General features: G+C 38.6%; 2 protein-coding genes across 2 annotated transcripts; one reads left to right on the forward strand and one right to left on the reverse strand.

The window, feature by feature from the left end:
• Positions 1-3,884: 3,884 nt before the first annotated feature.
• Positions 3,885-5,552, forward strand: LOC122036697 (U-box domain-containing protein 3-like). Its single transcript, XM_042596098.1, has 2 exons — positions 3,885-4,252; positions 4,384-5,552. The coding sequence occupies exons 1-2, from the start codon at positions 3,960-3,962 to the stop codon at positions 5,240-5,242; spliced, it is 1,152 nt and encodes a 383-aa protein (XP_042452032.1). The 5' UTR covers positions 3,885-3,959; the 3' UTR covers positions 5,243-5,552.
• A 1,825-nt stretch (positions 5,553-7,377) lies between these two features.
• Positions 7,378-8,703, reverse strand: LOC122036692 (peroxidase 49-like). The gene is made up of 3 exons (XM_042596092.1): positions 8,441-8,703; positions 8,182-8,373; positions 7,378-8,089 (listed from the first exon to the last, which is right to left on the reverse strand). The coding sequence occupies exons 1-3, from the start codon at positions 8,669-8,671 to the stop codon at positions 7,529-7,531; spliced, it is 984 nt and encodes a 327-aa protein (XP_042452026.1). The 5' UTR covers positions 8,672-8,703; the 3' UTR covers positions 7,378-7,528.
• Positions 8,704-9,947: the final 1,244 nt, after the last annotated feature.

Consider the following 9,947-nt stretch of genomic DNA (forward strand, 5'->3'; position numbering starts at 1 on the left):
ATACATCTCCTTTTACAATGAGTGGTGAATCTTTTATTGGCTATTCAAATGCTTTCGAACATTTCAATTTATACCCAATCATCTCGGGTCCACACCTCCATGGAGATGTTTGTTTAAGATAGCAAAGTATAAGTGGTCATGACCAAGATAACTTGAATATCTCAAGTCGAAGGAAACTTACACTCGAATAATAATAAGAGTTTCATTGACATATCTATATATAGAGAGAACCATATGAAGTCTTATAACATGTCACTCCAATGAACTAGTTACCATAACTAACATCTATGTTTAACTCTCGATATTTCAATATCTTCAGCTAGTGAGGAATAACTGTAGTTAGATCAAGGAGTATAATCCGTGCTAGTATCACAGAATCGATAATGTTCGAACTCATCAATTCATCAAGTATGAACTATTTCAATACATTCATAATTGCACATGTAGAGATGCTCATAAGTTGTGATCTAATCACAAGTTCTCTTATGTTATGAATCATATTACAGATATTCAATAAATAAATTTAAGATCCAATCAAACACATATAGACTATACACTCAAATAGTGAATTTTTATTTATCTAATAAATAGGTATAAACTATAAGATAATTATCTCAAACATAACAACGGTAAATACTATAACTACGATAACAACTACAAAATTATATAATTGTTATAACTATGATAATAAACATGTAGCTGTTATCAAAATTATAGGGGTCATAATTTTATAATCGTTACAATATGGATTAATATAACTATCTGATCAATTTAGAATTGAATGTGTAGTATGAAAAATAATGTAAAATAATATTATTTTACCGTGTCTGTGTGATGGTTTTTGATAAAATAAAAATCAAAAAGAGACCTTCATAATTTTTTAAAAAACTTTTTCTTTTTATTTTTATTTTTATTTTTATTTTTATCCATTTTATATGAGATTTAATTGTAACTTGGAAGGGAGCTTTGTGAGTCCTATTCCACTCACTGTCGCGTCCCTTTCGGCGAGAGCAGAGCAGCTCGAGCCGCGTGTTGGCATTCTGGTGACCGCTCTTAGCTCAAACAGTGACAGCGCACGCGGTAGGTGTTCGCCAGATTGCCCCTGTGACCGGAAAGCCACCGCCAATAGGTGTTCGACGGATTGTCTCAACCAGCAATAACTCTTTAATCAGCAGGTGCCGCTGCCTCCAAGTCTCCCTGTTCAATTCTAAATCCCGCCAATCGTTTCGATTCTATCTATTAATTGCGCCAGTGCTTTTCTTTCCGCATCCACGTTTGATTTGCTCGATCGGCTGTTGAGCCGTCTGCTCCCTGTGGTCGACAAATCAGAGAGCGCGTTCGATACTTTTAGCTCGGTGGAGGAGGTAAAGAACACAAAGTCGGTAGGCCAGTGCTGTCGCAGCAAGCAGTAAGCAAGCCATAAAATCTTACACTTTCAGTTGATTATTAAGCTCTGCCACGGAAAAAGCCTACGTCAAAGTTGCACGTAGCAGATGTATTTTGACAATTCTCCGTGCTTAATCATGCAGAGGCAACTAAATGAAGCTTTAGATTTGGTATGGGTTGCTGTCTTCGCTAGAGTAGTTGAAGGTCAAGAATTAAATTAGGAAGCTGCAGCAGATGAGGATTTCTAATTTGTTTGTTCTGGGCATTAAAAGTTTGGTGAGGAGGCAACCAACTAGTCGAGTGTCCGAGGACACCTGCCCATTTGATCGAGACCAATGCTCCATTAATTGCCCTTTTTTGCAGGCAAGCAATGCTAGTGGTTGATCTAACTCCAAACTAAAGAAGCCGTGTTAGTATCCCAACACTCGCTGATCATTATCCGTCTATCCCCTTTAATAATTCAGGCTTTTGATTGTGAAACTGATGCTGATCATGCACCGTAGTGAAGCATTGTTTATCTGAATTTTATCCTTTTAGATGATGTGTGTTGTTTGGTAATTCTGCATCACTGGTCAAAGTCTCTCTCTCTGCTTTTACTCTTTATTTTTGGGGATTGAACGCTGTAAACTGTTAGCCTGGTTTTGCAAAAGCCGCCATGAAAGATGATGATGAAAAACTCTACCACACTTTAGCGTGCTTTTCGTTTAGTCATACTTTAGGATACTCAAAGTTGGATTTTTCCTTGACTTTTGTTTCATTTCTACGACTTCCGTAAATCTGCTCTGTTTAACCTAAAAACTTTGTACTCGCTCAACAATTGTCTTGAATGAAGTACGTAATTAGTCAAACTCGGAGAAAATTAGCAGCATGATTTTAGGTTTTTGTTGGCGTTTCTCTCGTAAGGCTTTGCCAATATAACGCCGGCTCTAGTTGGGTTTAGTGTTTGATTTGATCAATATATATAAATTAAATGAATGAATAATGATTTTATGTATTTATCTTTCTCTATATTCATGAACACCCTAAGGATGATTTATGTGGCAATTCCATATTTTTAAATAACATATTAAACTAAATAAACATGTATGAATATATTTGTATTTAACTCGTTAATATTCATAATAAAAGTTTTGAGTTGTCCGTGAATAATATTTGTGAACAATATTTATAGACAAAATTTTTTTAATCATATTCATCAATAAAAAAACTTATTAAATAAATAAACAAGTTTATATTATAGCTCAACAATCAATTAAGTTTAAAAAATTAAAAATTTTAATCAATTAAATTTGAGTGAGAGAACCAAGCTCAACTCAAATTGAACCAAACTTAAATTTGGAAAAAAGAAATCAAATTAAGTTTAAACAACAATTTTAACAACTTAAATCATTTCAAGCTCAACTCAATCTATTTTGTGCAATGTAGATATTAAAGGGTATTATAATAATCGCTTGTTAAAAACATTAGAAAAAGGGTGTTATAACATCCTTTGTTAAAACACATTCAAAGTCTTGAAGGCGTTCGTGTGAATATGAGGTGGGTCAACCCATGTCTATATTTTTTTTAGTTTTTAAATTTTAATTATAAACAATTATAAATTTTAAATTAAAAATTAAATAAAACGGTTAATTTATTAATGACTATTTTTAACGACTATTTTTTAGCGACTAATTCGAAATTCTATCTATAAATACCCATCATTTTTATTTTCACAACTTTGTAATTTTATTTTCTCACATACATCTATTTTATTTAATAAATATATTTTTTTTTAAATAATAAAATTATATTTTTAAAAGTAAGATTATTATTAAAAAAATAATAATAATTTAAATATTTTAAAATATATTTAAAATGTATTTATTCAATATAATATAATTTTAAGATGATTAAATGGATTGTGAGAATTATAAATAATGAATGTTAATATTAAAAGAAATATAAATGAAAGAAAGATATTATTATAATGAGTATATGCATTTCATACTTTTTGACGAGATGATATATAGATATAATATTATGGATGCTCTTATTAAATAAACTTAAATATGGTACAATTTAATCCGGATTAATTCGTTTACGATCTGGACACTCATAAAGAAAAAAATCTATTTTCATTCGATGCTCCATCAAATTTATCTAATCAAAATTGAAGAATTAAAGGTTCTTGCACTTGCTCCTATCGTTTTAAATACTTCCCAAGATTTTTGTATTGATTTTACGTTACGTGGCAAGATTAATAAGAGGTCCCACCTCTTTAAACACATGCCGTATTCTGTTTAGTCCATACGAATTATGAAATTATCTATTTGTTCTCTTCCGCAGGACACCCAAGTGGTCCCCTCTCGGTTAACCAAGTAACCATTCTAACCTCCTCTGGCCCCACCGCGGTCAAAATTTAGGTAGCCGACACGAACAATTTAACGGCCGTCGGCGCCGTCATTTCCACCGTTACGGCCCGCAATAAATTCCGCCCCGCTCCTCCCCCATCCGCTCCTCTCTATCCCTTTCCTCTTCTCGCCTTTCCGCTCTCATCTCCCCCCCTCTCTCTCTCTCTCTCTCTCTCTCTCCTCATGGGATCGTCAGAGAACTGGGCCTCCACCGAGAGCTCGAGCAGCCGCGGCCTCTACGGGAGGGTGTCGGCGGCGGAGCTCGAGGGCATCATCGTCCGCGTCGGGTCCGGAGAGGAGGAGCAAAAAGTTCAGGCGGCGATGGAAATCCGGCGCCTCACCAAGACCTCCTCCAGGAACCGCCGCCACCTCTCCCTCGCCGTCGACCCTCTCGTGGCGATGCTGCGGTCGCCGAGCTACGAGTCCTGCGAGGCCGCCATCCTCGCCCTCCTCAATCTTGCCGTCAAGGACGAAAGGTGCGATCTTTCGTGCTTACTAGGGTTAAAAATCGCTCCTTTTTAAGCAAATTCTTGTTCCCTAATCTATCCTTGGTCCCAAAAGTAAAGAGGATACGAATTGATTTTTTTTTTTCTTCTTGAATTTTCAGGAACAAGATCAGCGTCGTGGATGCAGGTGCCCTGGAACCATTAATTAGCTTCTTGGATTCTACAAATTTGGATTTGCAAGGGTTTGCTACTGCTGCACTTTTTACGCTGTCGGCTTCAAACGTGAACAAGCCAAGAATCAGTGCTTCCGGAGCTATCCCCCTTCTTGTCAAGGTCGTCGAGGAAGGAAGCCAGCAAGCCAAGATGGATGCCATTGCAGCCCTCCAAAATCTCTCCACCATCCAAGACAACCTCAGAAGTATCCTCTCGCTTCATCCCATACCTTCTCTGGTCAGCTTCCTCAAATCCTGCGACAAGTCCACGAAACCAGCTGAGAAGTGCTGCGCCCTTCTGGAATTACTAGTCAATTTCGACGAAGGGAGAACCGCTCTGACGCGCGAGGAAGGTGGGGTTCTAAGCGTGGTGGAAGTTCTCGAAGAAGGATCCCCTCCGAGCCGCGAGCACGCGGTCGGAGCCCTCTTAACGATGTGCGAGAGCGACCGGAGTCGGTACCGGGAAGTAATTCTCCGAGAAGGCGCCATTCCTGGCCTCCTCGAGCTGACGGTTCAGGGGTCAGTACAGTGCCAAGCGAAAGCCCGACGGCTGCTGGAGCTGCTGAGGGAGTCCCCCTACCGGAGACGCCAACTGGAAGCCGACACGCTGGAGAACATCGTGAGCAGCATCGTCTCGAAGGTCGTCGACGGCGACGAGCAGACAGAGAAGGCAAAGAAGATGCTGGCGGAGATGGTTCAGATCAGCATGGAGCAGAGCCTGAGGCACTTGCAGAGGAGAGCTCTGGTGGTGTGCACTCCCACTGAGCTCCCCCTTGCCAATCGACCATCCCAAGTCCCCTCAAAATAGCAAAAGAGAGAAGAGAACGCCATTAACTCTCTTTGTTAGAAGAAAATTGATCAGATGATGCCAGTCCAGGCCAGCGATGGTACGAGTGACTGGTGAAGTGTTCGTCTGCGACTTCTGTGCATAAATTGTTACTTCCCCTGTTTTATTGGGCGATTGAAAGCTTGCATTCTGTACAATACTTGTCTCCCTCTCTCTCTACCTGTATTACTGTCAATTCACTGCCATGGCAGAAGAAGAGTTTATATGCATTGTAATATTGATCAATAAATATCTAGAATATAAAGAAACTTTGGAATTTGAATACTAAAAATATTGATGTAGCATAGTACAATTTGATTGTAACCTCAATGTTTTTTCGTATAAGGATATGATTGTTTTTATATGAGAATGGTATAAAATTTCGTGGTGGGAGAATGAGAGTATCCTGAGAGATTTTAAATTTAAAATAAAAAAAAAAACATTAATACCAAATGAAAACAAAATTATATGTGAGGGTGAAATTTAAATTTTTAGGATGACTTAGGTTTAAAATAGTTTTTGGAATGAAATTGGAAAGAATAATAATCAAATTGAAGAGTTTAACAGAAGAAAAGACATATAAATTAAGGGGGTGTTTGGTTTATTTAGGAAAATAATAGTGAAGAATGAGAATAGCAATCATTAATTGTCATTGTTAATATTTGAATTACAGGAATAGGAATACAAATAAGAAAATGAATCCTTAAAATTGGATAATAACTTATTCTCATGTACCCCTTCAATGAGTCATTACTTTATTTTCAACAATCAAAATATTCTCTTATTCCAAAAACACCCTTGACCTAAAACTAAAATTTTCTCCCTTAATATCAAATATCAAAATATATTTATTTAATTTTTCTTTCATATCACTTTCTCTCTCCTTATTCTCTCTCCTCATTTTATCATACACTTTCTCTCTTCTTAATCTCTTCCATCAGACTCTCTTTCCTCTTTCTCTCTCGTTACACTTTCTCTCTCCTTAATCTCTTCCATTACACTCTCTTCTCTCTTTTTTTTCTCATCATACTTTCTCTCTACTCAATCTTTCTCATCACACTCTCTTTTCTTTTTTTTTCTCATCACACTTTCGCTCTCATCATGTTTTCTCTCTCATCACACTTTCTCTCTCCCCAATCACTCTCATCACACTCGTTTTTTTCATCACACTTTCTCTCTTATCATACTTTCTCTCTCCTCATTTTTTCTCACTACACTTTCTCTCTCTTCATCCTCTCCCATCATACTTTCTCTCACATCATATTTTTTCTCTCATCATACTCTCTCTCATCACACTCTCTTTCCTCATTTTCTCTCATCACAATTATATTTCTCTCTCTTCATTCTTTCTCAGCACATTTTCTCTCTCATCATACATTCTCTCTCATCATATTTTTCTCTCACATTCAACTTTCTCTCACATCTAATTTTTTATCTTATTTTTCTTTAAGGGTAAAAAAAAAAAATTGATTTATTCTGATAGAAAATATGCAACTAACTAAACATTACTTTTAAGAGTGATATCCATGCTCATGCTCATTCTCATTCCACAATACTATGATTCGCATTTCGATTCCTATTCCTAGGAAAGAACCAAACGCCCCCTCAATTTTTCCATATCTTCCTTTTCACTATAAATGGCTAAATTTTATTATATTTAAATCTTTTTATCACGTAAATTTATCTTCATGTATAATTTCTGTACTTCAATTTTATTTTTTTTCATTCGAAAGTAACCAAAATTCAATTGAATATTAATACTTTTTATTCAATAAATTTTAAATAACGAAAATTGAAAAATGTAGTAAAACTTGGATCAATGCTTATTTTATGAGACAAAAACTAGAAAATGGCAAACATTAGAAGTAAAGTAAAGTAAATAAATTGCGAAAACAATGAATCTTGTAGAGATATTTGTATAAATTTTATAATCCATCAGACTAAATAGATTAGCTTAGGAAAAAAAATAAATCCAAGAATACACTAAATAAGACCAAGGACAAAAAAATTAAAAGTGATTAAAGAAATTTCAATATCACATAAAATCTTAGCTTGCATGGAATTCATGTCGATGCTGATTGCTGAGTTCTTGTTAATTCCAAACATTCAACTATATATGATTAAAGCATAAAGCGAATATCATTAACCATATTATATTGTTTCTTATTACAGCACAACGTTTACCAAATTACAAACCATATCGCAAACAAATAGATAACCATAAATAGAACGATCGATCGATGGAGATGAATGGAGCAGAGCAACCTCCTAATTGATCCTCCTGCAGTTCTTCCTGATCTCGCCGTGGTCCCCAGTGAGCGGCGAGATGTTGCCCATTTTGATCATCGCCTTGGCGAAGTGGTCGAAGAAGAGGCCGCCGTCGTCGGCGTAGAGCCGCACCAGCGCCGACGTCTCGGGGCTCCTCGTGAAGAGCACTTGGTCGGAGTTGAGCAGCCCCTTGCCGGCCACCAGGTTCTTGTAGTAGGAGTTGTCGAACCTGGCGGGGCTGACCAGGTCCAGCGGGAAGAGGTTGTCGTCGCCGCCGGAGGGAGGGCACCGGGACCGCAGCTGCCAGGCGTAGCCCTCCTCCAGCGAGTCCGTGTGGCCGTCGTACAATCTCTGCCGGAAGCTGGTGCAACGGGATAGCCCGATGGTGTGGCCACCTGAGAGCGCAACAAGGTCGACAATGTCGAGTCCCTGCAGCTTGAACTTGGTGACGATGGCTTGGAGGGTGTTGTTGGGGGCCGGAATGTTGTTGTTGGAGCCACTCAAGCTCGCATCCAGTGAGTCTCTCCTCCCCAGTGCCACTTCCCAGTCGGGGCCTCCTGCCTACGAATCAAATACCAATTAATTAATGATCGAATAAATCGACTGTGAAAACAGAGCAGAATTCAGAAATGTATTTATTTACGGATCTCTACCAAGACAGTGGAATCTCTAGCAGCAAGCGCGAGGATGTCGGCGCAAGACACGGTGCCGGGGCACTCTGTCTCCAGGGCAGCTTTGATCTCGTCGATCACCTCGAATCCTCTCGCGGAGTTCTTGTTCGCCTTGGATCCTTTCTCGCTCGCGATGGGGCCGTTGCTGTCCAACAGCAGCGACGCGTCGCAGCCCTGCGAAAGCATCAGTGGCCATTAATTAATTATGAGCTTAAAATCATGGCATCTGATCGAATAAAACCTTGACGAAGCAGTCATGGAAGTGAAGCCTGAGCAGGGAAGCAGCCATCCTGGGCTCCCTGTCCACGGCTCTGGCGACCACAGATCTCACGATATCGAGCGCCCGCGGGCACGAATGGCCGTAGAAATGGGAGGAGAGGGGGAATGCTTCGCCTGCATTGAGGAACGAAGCGGCGATGGCAATTACGAGTAAGAGAAGAAGGGTGGAGTAGTGCTGCTTGATCGAGCCCATCGATCAGAACTAGTTGATTAGCTGATTGCTTGAAGAAGAGTATGGTGGGTATTTATAGAGGAATGCGTGGATTAGAATCATTCATGCATGCATGCATGCAAGCAGAAGAAGTTAAAGATAAAATAATAGGAAATGAAAAGAAAACAATTGAGGAGACGGTAGAAAAGCGAAGAGTAGTTGTCAGTAGGTAGGTCGCCCTCTGTTATATTTGCTCGCATTGAAAAGCGATTTGAACATGAATTACTTAACTGCATGCGGTCTTCAAAGAGTAGTTTAATGTTGGGTGAGTAGGCAGAGTTGCGCGTTAGTTCCTGAATTGATTGCATGAGAAGCAAGCGAATGATTCAAGCAATAGAAGAAGAAGAAGAAGAAGAAGGAAAAGTCGATCGGATTAGTTTACTTAATTATTTGGAAGGTGATTAAAGTAGTGTTTGATGAGATATTGAGAAAATAAGAGACATGTAGCTAGCTCAGCGCCGAGTAAAATGGGAGCAGTTGAAAGTACCTAATCCTTTTGACTTGGAATGTTGACCTGGCTATGGTTAAATTAGTTAAACTAATCTACCCAATTACCACCATTCAGATGGCGACCATTCGCATTCTTAATCTCCCTTTAATATGAAGGGGGACCAGCCCAACTTTGTTATAGTGTGGGTTAGCTCAGTCGTCTAGAAGTGTAGCCCTTATGATGAAGGCGAGTTGTGTGCCTGTGCATCCATTCGACACAATTGAATTGCATCTCTTCACCTCAACTCTGTCTGTCAATGTGACTGATCTAAATTTGTAGTCTCGTAAGTGTGATGAGTCCATGATGTGGTTATATTAATTAGAGAGAAATAACTAGTGGTGTTATCAGGAAATGATCATCACAGTCCCCACAAAATGTCCAGTTAGTTGTAATAGACTTGTTATAATGGAACAAAGAATCAATTTCTGAGATATATATTCTTAAAAAAAAACAACTCTTCTCACCCCTTAAATAACATGGTACGTGAGGACGGAATATGAGAGGCATATGAAAGGAGTATAATCACCTTCTACTATAATCAAATGATCACCACAATTCATGTTACGGTAGGTTAAGAGAAGACTATTCCCAAGTGACTAACGATTTTGGAATAGAATGAACTCCGCTACATAAACGCCAAGAAAGAAAAGGAGAAGAAAAAAACAAAGTTATATTGATGTGCTATCAACATAGATTTACATCAACTCATCCAAGAGGGTTTATACTTCTTTAAGTCTCTCAAGAAGCCTAGCTAGCAACGGTTTCTTA

Source organism: Zingiber officinale, unplaced genomic scaffold (assembly GCF_018446385.1).
Source record: "Zingiber officinale cultivar Zhangliang unplaced genomic scaffold, Zo_v1.1 ctg196, whole genome shotgun sequence".
Classification (NCBI taxonomy): domain Eukaryota; kingdom Viridiplantae; phylum Streptophyta; class Magnoliopsida; order Zingiberales; family Zingiberaceae; genus Zingiber; species Zingiber officinale.

Bases quoted from the DNA above. Each gene is read 5' to 3' on its own strand.
- LOC122036697 (XM_042596098.1), top strand. From the start codon at position 3,960: ATGGGATCGTCAGAGAACTGGGCCTCCACCGAGAGCTCGAGCAGCCGC. The intron at 4,253-4,383 runs GTGCGATCTTTC...TTGAATTTTCAG, and splicing joins CTTGCCGTCAAGGACGAAAG to GAACAAGATCAGCGTCGTGG.
- LOC122036692 (XM_042596092.1), bottom strand. From the start codon at position 8,671: ATGGGCTCGATCAAGCAGCACTACTCCACCCTTCTTCTCTTACTCGTA. The intron at 8,374-8,440 runs GTTTTATTCGAT...ATGCTTTCGCAG, and splicing joins TCCATGACTGCTTCGTCAAG to GGCTGCGACGCGTCGCTGCT. The intron at 8,090-8,181 runs GTAGAGATCCGT...TTTGATTCGTAG, and splicing joins CTAGAGATTCCACTGTCTTG to GCAGGAGGCCCCGACTGGGA.